The sequence below is a fragment of the Falco peregrinus genome, chromosome 1, assembly GCF_023634155.1.
Source record: "Falco peregrinus isolate bFalPer1 chromosome 1, bFalPer1.pri, whole genome shotgun sequence".
In the NCBI taxonomy this organism is placed as follows: domain Eukaryota; kingdom Metazoa; phylum Chordata; class Aves; order Falconiformes; family Falconidae; genus Falco; species Falco peregrinus.
In genome coordinates, this window is record NC_073721.1 from 80,517,806 (window position 1) to 80,537,002 (window position 19,197).

At 38.2% G+C, this 19,197-nt stretch overlaps 1 protein-coding gene across 11 annotated transcripts in view; it reads right to left on the bottom strand.

Annotated features, from left to right (window-relative positions):
* Window positions 1–19,197, bottom strand: part of NUMB (NUMB endocytic adaptor protein) — a 96,165-nt gene that overhangs the window by 32,580 nt on the left and 44,388 nt on the right. For all 11 annotated transcript variants that reach the window (XM_055807342.1, XM_055807582.1, XM_027795850.2 and 8 more), the window contains exon 2: window positions 2,726–2,869. In XM_055807342.1, the coding sequence (XP_055663317.1) occupies window positions 2,726–2,851 (126 nt within the window). In that variant the 5' untranslated portion in view covers window positions 2,852–2,869. The remainder of the gene's footprint in view (window positions 1–2,725; window positions 2,870–19,197) is intronic.

Here is a 19,197-nt window from a genome sequence, read left to right on the forward strand (position 1 = left end):
CATCAAACTTTCATGATCTTTCTCTTCTACAAGACAAACCAGAAGCAAACATCCCTACTCTGCATTTACACTAGTCTCCTCTCTCAAAAACCCAGAATATTAGTCTTACCTAAAAAAACCCAGCAAGCACTGGAAGAAACAAAGCCCTCCACATGGCTGCTACTACATTAGTTTCATGTATTTTACTTTCATACAGAAAACCTTAAAGACAGCTGCAGAGACATTTGTTAACAATTCTCAGGTCTTCACCAGCTATACAGGCAAAATTTTCATAATCCCTGCAAAAGCCAGACTCCAATCTCACTACTCAGCTATGCTTTGAGCTCCAAAGAACTATGTCTGATGATTTTTAGCGAGTGGGCAAAGCAGGCCATAAAGAATAAAGACAGACTAACCCTCCAGAAACAGTGGCTGAGCAGCAATACTAGAAGCAATGGACCACTCCGGAATTCCCATTTAGGAACTGTAAGAAAATGAAGACATTTTCACCATGTTTCAGATTTAAATGCATTCCTATTCATTAACCATTTTTCCAAAAATATCTCAGTTTATTCTGCTCCACTGAGAAGCATCAGGAAGAAAAGTCACCCCATTAGATATTTAAGGACATAGGAGACAGCATACTTTTCCTGGAATGTATGAATTGCCAAATAATACCCAAGAACAGCGTGACAGGATACTCTCCTTCAATAGCACAAAGTTCTATTCTTTTTGCGAGCAAAATATAGTACCACCCACTAAACCGATGACTCTACATCTGGTTTATCTCATTCACTCACAATGGTATACTTCCTGTCTGTATCTATTAAACACCAGTTAACACCCACTCTACATCTCAAGCCTAATAAAAATTTCCACTACTGCCCATCCCAAGGTACAGCATTTTGGAAGATAAATTCTAATCAAATTAGCTAAACCATCGCAATGTCAAATTGTTCTGATTTAAAGTTTTCACCTTATTGCAAATTCTTTAAATATTAATAGTCTACCATTCTGACCAAACCAAGAAATGTATGTAAAGATGCATTTACTTCAGGGTATTTTTTCCAAAGAACAAATTAAGTTACTTCCAATATAAAGTGGGCAAATAAGGTAAATCAGCCCCATAACAATAGCTGGATGTAAAGACTCATCCATTTCTACACCTTTTCAGCACAAAATAGTCCAGAACCCTTTTTGATTTCGGGTACGTCTGTCCAGAACAGACGAATGCTTCATTTAAATACAAGAAGCATTTGTCATTATAAGTGCAAGTCCTGACTGAGAGTTTTAAAAAGTCAGTCTTTGAACAGCAATAAGTGGTTCACGCCCTTTGTGCTCAGTAAAGGACTGAAAAAATTGGAGTAAAACTGAATGTCCAGAAATTGAGTATTTCGCTTTTTAACCTGTGTAACAGCTAAAATTATTAAAAAATTATGATCCTTAAGGTAACAGCTCTACTGTCTCCTAGACACTGTTAAATCTTAATCTAAGTCTGAGCTTCCACAAGAACAGTTACTCACTTTCAAAGTTCTGGCAAAACACCGTCTCTGTTTAGTACTGGATTATAGTTCCTTCCTTCTAGCAGAAAACTAACAAAAGACAAGGACAAATAAGCAAGCAACCGTAACAAACTAGAAACGTTACATACACTTGAGTAATACGTAAGAGCACACATAAGCAACTATCGTGAAGTAGGGCATGAACCTAGTGTAAGAGTTTATTGTATATCTGCACATGCCCACAGCTTTAGAAAAATATGTAACAGCCAGTTTCCACCTAGCAACATCAACTGTTTAACTATCAGACAGAATTACTTTAAGCATAGTACAGATAAAAACTATTCAAAGGTCCTCAGGTGTCAGAACCATAGACTGTTTTCCTTGTGCGGAAATTTGATCCGTTAGCTTTCTCTAAGTGTCATCTGTTTACAATCTATTATAGAGTTAGTATTAGTGTGCCCTGAGGAAGAAAGCTTTTGATTACAAGGGGAGCATATGCAACAAGACATGTTAAATCTCGAGGGTTTTTTATTATTGTATTTCTTAAGTATTAACATTAAACGTTATTCTAAAATATTAAAATAACATTGTTTCTTAAATAAGGGGAAGGACAAGTGGTGACACAAAAGAAAATACCTACTTATAATACTCCAATAATCTGGAATGAGTTCTCAAGACTTCAAAGGGGTAATTTCAGTTTCACATGCATTAATAGTCTGTAATACATACACACACACAAAATCGTAGCACAGAAGACACTCTCAGAAGTTAAGTGCTTATAACTTGAAGCACTGAAAACCCAGGTGTTACTTGGCAATGTTTTTAATTATCAGAAGGGAAGAAAGAGTCCTTTCCAAGGACAACCCACCACTTACCTTACAAGTCAAACTGTAACCATAACTACATTTTTAACAGAGAACCAACTACCCTTCCATGCAAGCCAAGAGGCCTACCATTTCTGCTCTTCCAGAAAAATTAAGAGAAATATTATATTAATCCTCTGTCTAGCTACATTATTTATTTCAACTAGATAATGTACAGTATCTCAGACTGATTTTCCACGGCATCTGTTACATGAGTCATCTGGCTTAAAAAAAAACGCACATCCTTTGCAATGAGAGCTGAATGTAAAATAGGTCAGTGTGTAATGAAGCATGCCGCTGGCTTATGCTTGTCAAAAAAACCCCAAATAATAATTCATGGCAAGGGTACCTCATGGATATCCAAAAGGCAGAAACTCTTACCTTAACAGGAAAGCTACACTTGCCAGTACGAACTCCCTCTTCATCAGTCTGCCACTGATGAGGCCTACTGGCCTCTGGGACATAGACATCTTTCTTTCTCCTAAAGCTTTGCCGTAACTTGTTCATTTCTCAGATTTTCACGTCCTAGAAGGAGAAATAAAAAAAGAATACTGTGAATTGGCACTAAACACACATTTAGCCACTGTGGGTCAATGACTATCATCATCACAAATGCCCCTGTGAAAAATCTAAGTTTCTGCAAATATGAATGGAGGTACTGTGAAAGCAAAATATTTTGGACACAGATTCAGAGAAAGATAGATAGGCACTTCAAAGTGGAAAACACAAATCCACATTACTTGTTTAACAGCCTTCCACAACAACTGAAGCATTAGACCCAGGAATAACTATTACTCTGAGCATAAAGTTACCCAAAATAGCTGACAGAGAAGCTCTGAAGAGCAATGCACATGGAATCCTGCCTTCCCGAACTTAAACACCTACCTAGAGCAACCAAGCAGGACACCAGTAGCACAAGCTTCCAAGGCACCCAGCAAAGCAAGGATTCATGGCCCTAGGACTGCTCCTAAAATTAGGTGCCTGTGCTGCCGTTTAAGTACGAGTGACAGGTTCATGCTCTTACTGAAGGGCACAGTCTAGTCCTTGCTTAGTCTACTGGTAAAAGTTCTCATTTAATTTAATAATTTATTAATTTAAAATATATTAAATATAAATTTATACTTTTTTATATTTAAAATGTAATTGAATTGTTTTTATTTATTATATTATTATTATATTATATTTAAAATAGAATAAAAATATTAAAAATAAATTTAAATGAGAAATGCACTGAATTGACTTCCAGATCCTGGGTAAATCTCTAAACACTTATACAGTCTTACCTCTTCAAAGGGGCAAGACAGTTCTGTAACTACTCCTCTAAAGTCTAGATGTTCTTTCAGCATAAGGGATAATTCCTGAAGCATTTCTACAATACCAAACACCAGACCAAACTCCGCTTCTGCAGCAAACACCAGCACTCAAAGCTACTTGATGAGCATTTGAAAGCAATAAGGTGTGGCACTCCAAGCAATCCAAATCTCCCTTGCAAATTAAGTGAGGGGTTGGGATGTATGGCAAAGGCTAGACAACATTCCCTGGAAGGGAGCATGTACCTAGAATAGCCACAAGCTCTAACAAACTGTGAGAGCAGGGATAGGAAATTGCCTGGGGATTCTCAATTGCAATTATCTAGTTACAAAGCAGCGTTGGTGTCATTCCTTCATAGCTGCAAAACACTCGACATAACTAGTAACATAAAATATTCTCTTGAGTTTACTTGGTAGGATTTAGAGATCAGAACGTGTGTGCAAAATAAAAAACATGCACATTTCTTACTGCTAAGCAAGCTGAAGCGGTTCCCCTACAAACATGGTTTTTTTATTTTACATGCTAAAAGCCATTTAAAAATCTTTGACTGTGCAAAGGTAATTCCAGAAGTTCTAAGAGGAAGCCCAAGGCTTCTATTCTCCATTAAGATTTAGCGAGGCATTAGAGCAGTACTAGTTATGTATTTTGCTTTTCAAACTGCAGATAGAGGAGTGCATGCATCACGCAGACTAAAGGAACCAAAATTTCAAGGGGGGCCATTCAATCACCGCAGGCAGGTGACACGTGTGACATGTACTGCAGCAAATCTCCACACGGCACTTCAGCTCAAGAGGACAGTCACCCACTCTTGTCCCTGCTGAAGACTGGCAGGGCCACAGCACAATGAGCAAAACCTCTGCTCCAGCTGCTTCGCTGCAAAGCTCAGGAGTCTGGTCAGGGCATAGCTCAAGGCCCAGCTGCCTGACCTTGCACTCCAGCACCTAAGAAACAAACATAGATACTCTGTTCTGCCAAAAAGGGCAACAGACTTATACAAACTTATACAAATAAAAGAGGTAAGGCTCTTCTGTCAGTATTCTGAGTATGACTGATTAAAAAATGCTTTAGCAACATGTCAAACCTACAAATGTGTAAAAACAACCTGAATCTCAAAAAAACCTCAACACTGAATCTCAAAAGCTTAACAAAACAAGAGCTGAGAACAGCACGCAGCCACTGTACCACTTGTGAAATCGCAGTCTAATTGCCTTATCATAACATTTGTTTATGTGAGCATTTCCTTGGACTTCTCCCAGGAAGTGTTGCTTTTGTCCATGAGACTGATACCTTATCGAAAATCTGTTCTGACCATGAGTCTCAATCCACAGGGGAGGATGAGAATAAGCATTCCTCAACTACACTTCCTATGAGGAGGTGAAATGGCATTTTGCCCAAAAGTATTTCCTTTTCACTGAAAACCATACCCATTATCCTACACGTTCTAATTTTGAGGTCATGTTGGCAACAAGTGGTTTAAAAATAGCTTATCCTATTTAATAGAAATGCTGACAAATAGCAAAATTAATTTCTGGCCAGGCAACCAGTGAGCCTTCTCCAACTGCCACACAGGTTTTCTGAGACTTCAGACTGTTTTGAGTAGGTTGCAAAATAGCTTGCCCTATAAAAGTCTGATTTTCTGGTAACATGCATGTCAACCCAATATAACTAGAATTGCCATCTAATGGGAAAGTGTTAAGTAAAACAATTCCCACAGGCTGCTTATTTGAGGATTCAGGAAAGAAGCACATTAATTGTTACAATTAAGTGTTGAAATTTCTACTAATTTTGTCTGGAGCTCAAAATCCCCGTGCAGGAGCTCTAGAGAAAAACAAGTGAGCACTTTCTACTCAAATTCTTTGCAGTGTGCAAGCCATGCAAGCCTGCCGATGCAAGAGACACCAACCCAGGCTGCAACAAGCTTGCAGGGTATTTTCTGCTAAACTGACATCACTGATACTGCGAGAAGTTTTATACTGTCTTCAGATTAGGTAGACTAAAAGTTACCAGTCCCTGATTTTTCTATACCTAGCAATTGATTCTTTTCCTGTAATTAAAAGTATTAAAAAAAACCCAAACAAGAAGAAACAAACCAAACCACCAAAGACACTGTTTCAATCTCACTTTTACAATCCCAAATCCAGCTTGGGCCCAGAGCAATGACAATGAAGAAACAGTATTTGAAGATAAACCTGGTGAAAGCCAGTTTAGGAAACTCAAAATCTAATTAAATCACAAAATATAGTGTTATATCAGAGACAAACCAGTAACAAAGGCACGTAGATACATGTGTAAGCACAGAGATCTGGAGAAGACAGGTAACAGATTGACATTTCAAGGTTATCTCTACCTTGCTAACATCATCTACCTTGCTAATATCTTTATCTGCTAACAGCAGACACCTCAACATCTGAATGTTCATGACCATAGGAAAAAAAAAACCAAACACCACACAACAAGGAAACCTCCACCACTTTAGCAATCCAAGAGATTACAACATTAGACTAAATATTAGACTAGTTCCTAAAGCATCACACAATCATCTACAAAAGGCACTGAAAAGACAAGTTATTCACACAGTGAGTTTATAAATTTATGTTGTAATTTATTTTAATGCAAATCAATATATTTTGGACCTTCTGAAAACACAGCTCCAAAGCCAATTTAAGGAGAGCTTTCGCACCATTATTGGTCTGACCACCTGAAAAAGCAGCATTTTAATCCTTATCAGTTCACTGACAACTCAGCGGCAGCAAAGTGACAGAAACAACGTCACAGAAAAAAGTGCATGTTGAAGCACTCTTGGTTTCGTTGCCTTGTGCATCGTCAGGTTATGGCAGCAGAACAAATTACTGCGAAACAAACTAGCATGTTAATTCATGTCTTGTTAGCTGCTCTGCTCTACGAATGTGTTCACTTTTACCCTTCAGTGAGCACAAGCCAGCAATTTACCCTTCAGTGAGAGCTGGGTAAGCTTTCACGTTAACTGAAGTGAGATCAGGTGGGAGCTGCTGATGATGCAAATTTGGAGCTTAATTGCCTTGCAGGAGTTCACACATGTACCCATGCCTTCAGATAAGCAGTTCATTTACATTTTGCATAAATGTTTCTTGCATAGCAGTTGCTGCTACAAGGTGATCCAAACTACAGAACCTGCAGGGCAGAACAGTATTGATACCCGAATTGTGTTCACAAATTTAAATGGTTAGATTTTATACTACAGGTACTACAAATTTTACACAAAGCAATCACTTAAAGTTTCAACACCAAGAACAGAAAACCAGCACAAGCCCATTTTTATCTTTCTAGCCTTCACAAAGGTTAATCTGCATTCAATTACGTGGCATCTTTTTTGTTTGCAATGGAAAAGGATAATTTAAGTCTTCAGTTCAGCCAGTTTTTTAAAAACCATTCAGAGGGTTTGGGATTACTTTCCGTTTTCTCTCAGAATTGAATGCTGCTTATTTACTTTACCAATTCAGAAAAAAGAAAGTCATGGGTCAAATAAGGGCAAAGTACTCTATGCAGCCCACAACAAATACTCCCAGGGTGTGGGAGGGAAAACCACCCCCCACCTCGGTGCCATCCTTCTGCTTTATAGTGCAAGTCTTCCTGCAAGCCCAACCATCAGGAGTAGACCAAATTGACACACTGATAAAGTTCCTAGAATTACACACTTCAAACAGCAGGGAAAGCTAGGTTTAAGAAAAATGCGTTATAGGAATCATTCTAAAATTTACAAGCCTCCAATAAAATTAATTCAATTAGCATTACAATCAGACCAATTAATTTAAAAAAAATGAATTCTCATTCATACCTCTATTACCTGCTGGCCACACACAGCTGAGGTAGGAGCAGCTGCACAACTATCAGCTCCTACATGCTCTTTCCCAGTGAAATGCACTTAATATAGCGAATAAAAAAAGGACCAAGCCAAACAGTGCCCAAAACCCAGAGCAACAAGTTCATCCATCTCTAATACATTTTTTGCCTAACATCAGGCATTTCTTGACACCAAAGCTTTCTGAATAAGGACGTGTTTTTCCTGCCAAAGTTACCTGACACTTTAGACCTAAGAGCAAAATGCAGATTATCCTAATCTCATTGAAAAAAAATGTGCTTGCCTAACCTGCTTACTAGGAAAACACTCCAGAGACATTCCTCTGCACAGCTGTGAAGATCTGTATCCTCAGAAAACTCCGTGGCTTTGAGGTCTTGCGCAAGTACAACCTGGTCACACCTGTCCAAAGACTCATGTCTAACAGCTATCTTTATAGCATTATCAAAACTTAAATTTTATTACAAAATCCACAAGGGTCTGCACCAGGAAAAGCAAACAGCCTGCACTTCCTTATTATAGAAGAGTATTCCATACTGCTTTTTCCTATAAAACGCAGTTCACTGCTGACACTTCAACATTATTGTAAATCTTGGCTATAATCGGGACACTAGGACATCAACGAGAAAACATTCTTGTTTCAAGTCATTTTCCTGGACACAATTTGGCTTTGGCAGGCTTAACTGCCATACAAGCGCAAATATAAAGAAGTGTTTCAAAATATTTAGATCTATTTTGCTTTCCAATGCACAGTTTGAATCTCTAAATTTAAGGTGACAAAGTAAGAATGTTTAATTTATAAGAAAGAGGCAAGCTAAGAAAGTAAGTTGATTGCTGCCAAGGTAGTCTGTCCTTCTCTATTATGAAGCTACCAGAACAGAGTTTTACTTCTCTGAAAAATCCTTATTAAGCATTGCTGCTAAACAGTCTCCCTCCTCTCCCACTTACATAGTACAAAAACATGTAAAGCCCTATCTCTTCAAGCCTACTGTAAAGGTTATCCAAAATTCACTGCAATTGCCCTGCAACAGCTTCTCTGCAATTATTCACCAGCACAAGAACACAGAGTACTCTTATCTTCTAAGGAAGAAAAGGTCACCCCATGTGTCAGAATTTGAATGCAGAACTTTGAGCCTTTTTGTAAGTTTAGATCCCATAAAATCTAATTAAATCCAGCACTGTCACACATGAAGGCATGTAACCATATGAGCATGCTCACTAAAACGTTAACAGTCGTGCTTATGCAATACAGTATGACTAACCACATTATTCACCACACGGCTTTCCAACCCATTTACCCTTTCATTCCCCGCTTAAGAGCTAATAATACAATAGTACAAGTAGGCATTCTAAGACATCAAAATACACATAAAAGTGAAGTATGAGTTTATTTGTTGAGCCAGAAAATATGTATTTTTGTTGTTGTTATTTAAAGTTCAAATTAAGGGGATTTTCCTTGTTACAGAAAAATAAAATTGTTGGATATGTAATAAAGAGACTGCTGAAACAAGCATATCAGCTGGAGAAAACTCACCTTCCAGCAGTGAAAGTAATATTTAGATAATACTTTCAAAATACAGGAGAAATGACAACCTTAAACTCTTTATATGAGACCAAAGAGGTCAGAGCTGTAACAATACATATTTCTCTGACAGCATTCTTGGAAATTGTGATGCACTGTCATCATAAGATGTGAGGTACTAGCTGTCCTCTCAAATCAATCAGATTTCTTGCTGTCTTATACTTGAGCTAAGGTATCATGTGAGCACTCCACAGCTGTTCCCAGAGCACCTGACAATTCTATTTGCACCACTGATGAGGATGGAAGAAGGGTGGGAGGTGAGATTGTTATGACAGCAACATCTTGCTGGCAAAAACCAGAGTTAAACAAAAACTGCAGATAGCTTCTGAAGTATCAGGAAATGGAATCATGAACTATACTCCAATACCCCATTAATAATTGTGTAGCTAAAACACTCACCTACCAGCAGCCTTGTCCTAAAGCTTAGAATTTTGTAAAATACACCAGGTTCTTCAAACATAAATATCCCCAGATTACAGTAATTAAATACAGTATTCAGTATTCCACAAAAGTATGTAACAGAACTATCAGCACAGCAACCACACTCAAAACTCTTAAATTGTCAGAAAAAGACAAGTTTGATCATTGCAAGGCAGACATTATTCCTAAAGAGATGCAGTGCTCTTTCTAGCAGTCATTAGAGAAACCACTTGCCTCTCCCAAACACGTGAAGTTCAGCAAATAAAAGAAAGCCAGCCTCCTTCTTTTCTCCATCAATAACTATTCTAAAGTAAATGTCCCAATTCATCAGACTCCACAGCAACTGCAAACTCGGACTATGGTCCTATACAGTATGCTAAAATGTTTAGGTGCAGAGATATAAGGCAGTAATCCCCTTGTTTTATAGGCTCAGTTTAAAAACACCCTGCAATGACTTTCAGTAGTCACTTGTGAAAAGCAGGTCCCCTAAACACTCTATGTGGCACAAAGCAAGTAGGATTGCACTACCTATAATATCTGAAAATAAGCAAAAGTTTTCTAAAGAAACAGTAGCTGTGCCTTGTGGAAAGCAGTTCAAGTAATTGTTCTTTGCAACTCATCTGTACGCATGTGAAGAATTTTAACTAACCAAGCCACACCATTTCCAAGTGAATAATTTACATTTAGGGCAGCTAAATCTCTGACAACTAAACAGTTTTCAAACAAACATCTCGGATGTAAAAGGTGTCTTTACAATACATGCTGAATTTAGAAAAGAAATTAGATATTAAAAAAAGTACAAAAAGGGCTGAAACAGTGGAAAAAGATTTCCTTTAATCACCCAAATCCATGAACCAAAGCTTGAAGTTAAATGTCAAATCTCACAAAAATAAACGCATTTTCAAAATTAAAAGAAAATAGCTTTTACAAGTAAAATAAGCATATTTATTTGGTAAATCAGTCACAGGTCTGAAGTTTTTACATTGGAGTTACTTCAGTAGGACCTGTGAGTGTTTTATAACCAACTAATCAGTATTTGAATAAACAAGGAATTGTATCCAGTAAGGCAAACATCTGCTGCTTAGGAGAAAGACCTTAGAAAAGGTCAAATATAAATCAATCACCTTTGTGCTATTGACCTGATCATTACCTACCTCCTGGAAGTTGAGCAACATATGGACTCACACCGTGTATCTGGTTCTAGATCTTAAGTGAGAGCAAAAGCAGCAGACAAGCTACAGATCCCCAGAGGATGTATTTCAGGAGCCAATGTGCACTCTAAACCAGATTACTTGGAGGATCCACCTTAGCAAGATTTTTAAAATGTATTCATACTAAAGCTTTACGCCGTGTTACATATACGATGGTCATGCTTAACATAAAAAGTGAAAACCAAAGCATTTTGGACAACTGATCCAGCAACAGTGCTCTGCACTGGCACACAGCGAGCCTTAGAGGTCCAGTCCACGTGGCCCACGTTCCAGAGGCATTCGGAACAACAAACTATAAATTCATATCAGCTTTATGAGAAGTCTTCAGTGGGAATGGACAGTAGTAGTGCTGCCAAGCCTGTCAGCGAGTGGGATTCAGGTGTAGAGAAACTAGGTAAATCCACAAGAATAACAGTATGCTCAGATACAGAATGGGGAATTACACAGGGCGCTCTGTTGGAAACAGTGATTTGTATTTTGTTCATATATGCTCTCAAAAGCAAATAGTTAAGTGACTGTTTACAGCTAATGCAAAACGTTCTGGAGCAGACTAAACTAAACTGATTTTAGAGATACAGGAGGGTCTCACAAGAAGAAATTATTCTGTAATAAACACAGCAGAGAAAAGCACATGGAAGAAGGATAAGAGAATAAACTGAATGATAAATAATGAAGAATATGAATTCAGCTATTACGAATGTCTAGGAAAGATCGTAACTCAAATGTTTAGTCCTCTAAAACTGAACTGTCAGATAAGCAAATAGTAGTATTATGAAAGGAGCAGAGCAAAACCATTAAGATGCTGCAGCATAAACCAAACTGTGCTCAGCTTCAATACCACATATAGTTCTTGTAGTTAATATACTCTTTTTGACATGAAACTAAAAGGTGCGGGAAGGTAACAAGGGTAATTAGGACTACATGAACAGCTTCTGTTCGGACAGATTAGGTACATCAATGGTCTTCACCTTAGAAAAGTAATTTTCTGGTGGGGAGAGCTACAAAAATTATAGTGTCACCAGTGTTAGAAAATGAACAGGGAACAATGATTTTCCGGTTCTTATGTTGTAGAAATAGCAAAAAAACAATGGCATTTTCTAGCAGTCCAGGTTTCAAAATTAGAGCATTTCTATCATGATACAGAATTAACTTGCACAATTCCTTGCCCTGGGACATTTTATGAACAAAAAATAAAAAGTATTTTAAAAACCCCACCCAGTTTAATTACTTGTTCAAAACTTCCAAAGGCTATTCAAAACTACAGTGGAGGTGCAGTCTCCCATTCAGGAAATCGCCCAGTCCAACCTGACCAGCTGGGAAGGCTTATTTCAAGTCTTGCCTTAACCTTCTATCCTTCCTCGGGATCCGACACTGACCATATCAGAGAGCACTACTGTGCTACAGAGCCCTTGCTACACACCAGTGTAACTCACCAGCTGGTCTCCACCACCAATTCAACCCGCCAAACCCCACATTACAGGTGTTACAGCATCACAACAGAGTTGTTAGCACCCAGCAGCACCAGCAGGAGCTGGCTCACGACACATGGTAAGGATCTCCTTTTCCCAAACCCACAGGAGCAGAAGTTTCTGTAGCTCAAGACTAAATGAAAACCAGCACATGAATTTGTATATTCTAGATAGCTCACAAAATTAGAATTACTGTGGCAACAAGCCACGTGTGTACTAGTCAATCTCAATCAGAAAATAAAAGTTAGCTTAAACTGCCATGAAGTATGTGTGAGGAAAAATTAGCTCATACACGTACAGGATGACAGATGACTCCTTGTTATACCATTACTGCAGTGGGCCCGAGCACTTCAGTCAGTCACTGCTTGGCAGCTGTTCCATGGCAGTTGAAGACACCTTATGCACTCCCATCCTCCAACAGTTAGATAAATATAATTAAAGTCCTTTTATCTCTGCATTTTCTTCAGCTTGTTCACACTACATCAGCCACATTTTTGACTGCAGCCAATGCAGAAGAGGAGTGTCACAAAAGGAATTTTTAATATTAGTTTATAATTCAAAGTTAAATTGTGAAGGCTTTGCATCAAGATTTTGTGAAAATGACAGGTTTCGATAATAAAAATAAGCCTAGATAGAAGATACAATAATTTCTTTCTGGCTGCCAGAATATCAGAACATCATCTGATCATCCCTCAATAAGCCTACCAACACAAAAAAGTACACTTTCACATAAAAGATATGCAGAATCTTCTCAGAGAACTTGCTCTGGTGTCCATCGTAGCAACGGTGGTTGACTTAGAACATAAATTTTTCTTCACAGAGATATGTTTATTTATTATATCGGGAATTAATGTTAACATTTGTACACCCATCCAGTGCAATTTTTTAGTTGTTCCGTAACTCTTTTCTTACAACAGCTCTTTGCAAAACATTACCAGGAACTAACAAGATTATTTCCCAAATCTGTTTGCTTCACACGAACGTAATCAAATCAGAAGCTAGCTTAACAAAGTCAGATACAAGCTATAAATTCTTTTAAGCACACAGGATGCAATGTTTTCTGAATTCCCCCACCAGTAAAATACCTTTAAAAACATGCTGCATCCTTTCTAGAACCAAATACAAGCCACATGTTTCATCACCCACAGAAAAACTTGCAAGATGTTTAAGCAATCTGTCACCAGTCCCTACAAGAGGTGTCTAAACAGGGTACTTTAACACAATTCCAGCTTTCTGATACAATTTCGTATACACACAACCAGTATTCCTTATGATTACACAGCACAAAAACTCATTTTGTGCCTAACATCTCTCATATCTGCTTACTGTGAAGCCTTATGAAAATCCAAGCATAACTTCAGTGGCACACTTACTCAGTGATTTTGAAAATTATATATAGCAACGTAACTAAAGAGATATCTTTTGAAAGTATTTAACTTCATAAAACCCTGATCTATGTAATTTGTGGCAAAAAAATTCCCCAACCCCAAGTGTCATAGAATCATTTACCAGAACATAATGTTCATATGACAGTAGCAAGAATATGTTGGCTCAGTGACTTACATTTTTTTCCTTAGGTTCCACAATAGTTTTCTTTAAAATCCCTCTCAGAGCTATAATCTTTGGATATACCAAAAAATATGAACCTATGGGCTGAAAAAAACCCAGAGATTATAAAGTCAAGTCCAATATGGACTATAGGAGGTTTCATCTGAGAGTGTATTTCCTTTCCTACCTGTACCTCAAAAGCCAATGGATTTTTAGATTATTTCAAGTGCTTCTTTTAAAGAACAACACCATATGAAATTGGTGAAATTCTTACACCATTATGCCAACTTGCCATAACTCCAGTCAAGGCTGGATTTTCCTTTGTTCATGGCAACATACCTGAAACTTCTCAGACCTATGCCAAAACCTTTTATCTTACTCATTTCCATGTTTGTGTATTATCAGTTGGGGGTGGGGTGGAAAAATCTCAGTGGAATTGGGAAGGATTTGGGGTGAGGGATTTTTCTAGTCCAAAAAACATTAAGGGATGAAAAGACAAATCAATCAGACTGCATTTAAGGTTTAGGTTTTTTTGGAAGAACTCCAAGTCAAGTTTTTCAAATCAGCTCTTACAAATAGATGATGCATACTTCCCTCCCCACACCTTTCTATCGCTTGGCGTTTAAAGCCTTTTGCTTATAAGGATAGCAACATTTGTCTTTATGGAGGCATAGATAGGAATTTAACTGCTATTGCTACAAAAAAAAGGTGCTATCTTTTTAAATACTGGTAAGTAGTAAGCCCTCAGACATTTCCTTTCACAGAAGTTACCAGGTTTCATTATGAACACTAAAATTAGTAACAAGTTATTGATGATCAGTAATAATACATTATGAATCCACAATTATATGCTCAGTGAGAATTATCACATATAGCTTGAAATGTCTATAAATCCAGGTGTCCATATCCAAACTGATTATTTATACTCCCATTAGACTCAGTGGAGCAAAAATACAGTTCAGTTGGTGGAGCAAAAATACAATTCAGTTATACAAGCCTACTTTAAGTATACCTAACAATGGAAAATTATTTCTCAAAATTAGTAACTCAGTAGACAACCAAACAGATGGTTTCCACTCTTTTTGCCTAATACCAAATTAATAATTACAAAAAATCTTCCATGATAATGAAATTTTTTTAAAGAAAACATTAATCAAGAAATGGAAGCAGTATGTTCAATGCTCTAACAATCTAATCAAAATACATGGTCTTCCCAGCACCACAATGAGATTTAATTCCAGCATGTAGACAATATTTAAACCAGTTAGTCCAATATCACATCCTCTAGTACAGAGTAAAGAAAAAAAAAAAAAAAAAGAAAAGAAAAAAATTAATCTCATTTCATTATCCGAGACAGACTGTTCCAAACTAGTAAAACTGCTTTACCTACTAACTGCACTGCAAGCACTCACATCAGCATTTCAGCTTCTACCCAGAATTACATCTATGGTAATTTAGCACACAAGCCAAGCCTTTGGCTTCGAATATAATGATTCAGCCTTACTATACCACCTTTCCTGGTCATAACATATTGGGATCTTAATTTAGCTTTTCTTCTGTTAGCTTTCTCTTCCCCATATTAATTGCAATTGTTAGCATACAGGTTTTATTATCTCTTTCAAGATCAGCATGGACTTTTTGCTACAATACAGACAAGTACTACAAACATGCATTAATAGTCAGAACAAGCCTCTTCATGTATGTTTTCCTTACAAACCATACTCGCATCTCAAAATGGCTTTTAAGAAAAGGCCACAACATGCATTCTAATTCCAACAGTTTAACATAACTTTCACATAATAATAAACAACCTCCACTGAAATTGTCTGTAGCATCTAGAAATCAAGATCAAAAGTGTTCCCATACTCAGTGCAGCAACACACTAACACTTATTAGTGAGATGAAGTTTTAACCAACAGCACTTTAACAGATGATCAACCATACAGTCAACAGACTAAGTAAAAGATATGCATCTCAAAATGCTAGTGCTGCCTTTCAGGGTCACAGTTTATGTATACAAGGAGCTAAGACTATCATCTTCTTCCACAAATACTGAAATCCCATAAATTTTCACATTCACAAAAATCCCGTTTTTCCATTACTCATGAACAGTTGCTCCACCTAAGAGATTCTTAACTACTGTGCTTATTTTAGCCCTGATCTGCAAATAAATAGACAACTGAAGAAAAACGGCAAAAAAGCATGGAAAAGTGCCTTTTATTTCAGCACAAGCTTCAAATGAACAGACAATTACAAGCAATATCTGCTTAATTAAGTCAGAAATATTTCAAGCCATCTACAGTAAAGCAGATTTTGTCAGCTAGGGCCAGGTAAGAGCTATAGAAGTACTGCATATTGTACTGCAACTGACCATCTATTAACTTTAATTAAATTAAGCTGCCAGCTGAGACATGGACAAAATGACAATGATGTTCATTATTTGAACAAATTGAGCTCTTTGCTTTCTTGTTACTGTTCTTCAAATCCAGGAAGAAAGTCCAATATTAACAGCACACTGAACTGTAGAGCTAAGTGCAGAGAATACAGATCCCTAAAGCCGTCCTCACATTAGTTATGTTACTGGTATAGAAATTACCTCCCTCACTCCTGCCATGATCTTAAGCAAAACAGGTTGCTGTTTATCGTACATAGGATCATGCTTCCATCCCTTTCGGATGGTTAAACATATCCCACAGCCATGTAGCCAGTCATGTTCTCTCAGAGGCAGGTAAGGCTACCCATGAGTCAGTACCAAATACAGGCAGGGCTGCTGAGTACGGTAGCAATTCAGCAGCTCCACTCATGCCAACAGTCCTCACAGCACACCAGTCTGACTGAGTGACCTTGGCCAGGCTGGAACTGTGAAATCCACAGATGTCTCTCACCTTTCTCAACCAGCTGGTTTTCACTACTGAAGCGACTACAATGATCTACTGCAACACACAGTTTGGTGGCAGAAAATGCCAAAAAGTGCACTGCCCCGAAGTAACATACTGGAAAACAACGTGGCTGCAGTAGCCTCTTGAATCATACACTAGTTGTCATCTTCGCAACTTAAAGTTGGAAGATTGACAAAGGAAAAAAAAAAAAAAAAAAAAAAGGAACAGGAAAAAACCAGGAAAATTGCCTTCATTCTCACAAGGCCTCATGTTCATCAGAGCGATCAATGGAGCTTCAAGCTCAGCACAGACAGAAGCATCACCTGACAACCCTGAAATGCTGCACCCTTCAGCTGCCTCTCCATGTCTGCAGCACAGCACACTGCTACTAGTCACTCCTCAAGAGCAGACACAGCACAGAGCAAGGAGCAGATCAAAAGTAACCACGTCATTAATTGCAGGAGATTCCTCTGAGTAACATATCCAGGTTCTACTATTGCCATATTGTGCATTGCCTGCCAATGGATGACCGCAGTGGCAAGCAACATGTTTCACTCCTGGTGTTAACGAGTTTGATATAGAAGCAGTATGAGCTCTACAGGCTGGGCATGTAGGAAACTGTGCTGCTGCTGCCCAGGCTGGTAGATGAAAATGATGAGCCTTGTGTTGCTGTCTTGGTACAGAGAACACCACCTTACTTCCAGAAAAAGACATCTGCATCCTGGAGTGGCAACTGGAGCCTGGAAGCAGAAGACAGGATGAAGAGGAAAGCAGTCTAAAAATGCCTGCAATGTAACAGCTGGCACCCAGCAGCAGGGCAAGCATGACAGGGACCCAGTGCAAAGGATACCGAGTATCATGATGCCAGATTCACACAACCATAAAAGTCACAGCTGTGTTATTTTCACCAATGACTAGTCACAGGGTCCACTGATTCAAGCAGCACCTTGAATAAACTCAATTATTGTGGCAGATGACTGTAGCGTAACTACTCCATTCATATATCACCACTCTTAACGGTGTCCTGTCTTCCTTCTAAGTCCAAGAACCATGAAAAAGGAAAAAAACCCAAAACGGTCTGTTCCTTACAGAATGTGCAGTTGTCCCTTACACAACAGGCAGCATATAGGACACTGTTTAATACAAATACCACAATTTAGAATGTCAGTTGAATTATGTGGGAGACACCACCTTCCTTCACAGGAAATCAATTATATGTTCCTCAATTATCCTACAATCCCTCTATGTACATTAAATTTCACCTTACTACATTCACAGGAATGAACTTATAAGCAGGGGATGCAAACAGTGAGTTGGTGATCTAGACACTGAACTGAGATAGAAAGCCAGTTTATTCCACTCTAGGCAAATCAGATCCCCTAAGAAGCTGGCATAATCCTTTCTTGCAGGGAAGTTCCACAAAAGTCTTGACCACAATCCCTGGGGGACCAAGCATCATCTTATGTCCCTTCGAGATTACCAAAGCTACACCTGGCCAAAAAACATCAGCACACATGCAGAACATAGAAAGTCCACTCAAACTGCACCATTGTTCCAGCTGCTTTAGCTATCTTCACTCCTGGTTAACTGATGGCAACTCGTGTCTGGCAAGCATACATCAACAAAGCACTAACAAACCAAAGGTTGTCTACATCAGAATGGGTAGGGTCTCCCTACATGTATCTTCTAACACTTGCTCACATTACTTCTTAAAGGACAGAACTTAATTTCAAAGGCTGATTGCCCATGAGGTGCCACTTACCTATATTACAGTGCCATCCTTCCACCCTGCTTACAGTTTGTTCCGTATCTTCCTGGCTCAAACATCACCTGCTGCACACATTGCACCAAACAAGCAGGTACCACTCTTAAAGGCAGTGGTCTCCCATAGTACTATTTTCTGGAAAAGGGAAAGGTCCTCAGACAAGAACTACAGAACTCATCTCTCTGTAAGAGGTTTCTATTGGCATTTGTAGCAGCCTAGCTTACCACTGTACATAGAGATGCTGAAAGCATCTCTATAAAGACTTCCCTTCTAAATAAAAGCATTATATCACACAGTTTTCCCAGCAACAAGATCTAAGAAGCTGGATTCCTACTCAGAAAGAGAAGCATTGCAGAACTTGTGTAAATTAGGAGGACAAAAAGCCAGGTAGCTATTATATATGTTCCTCTGTTCAGTTTCGCCTCATGACAGTAAAATTATGCAAGTGTCCACAGGCATTTGAATTACATGCATCAAAAAGGACTGTTGGAAGCCACAAACCACCCTTCCTCAAATTTCACACCAAGCATATTTAAGAGATGTGTAAAATTGATTTCTTCCAGTGGTCAGGCAAAGTTGATAAACTCAGAAATATTACCCAAAATGTTCAATAGTCTATGCAATAACATGTTCTTCAGTTATTTACACTCACTATTTTACATAAATAAGCTTCTGCAATGAAATTTATCAAGCTGCTAAAGTAGTAACATAAGAATTCGCAAGGACAGCCTAGTTTAGTCACTCCATCTTTCCTGTTAAGGAGAGCTGAAGTATTTTAACAAGTTCAGAGTTCATAATGAGTTTCATATTCTTACTGTTGTTCCCTTACTGTC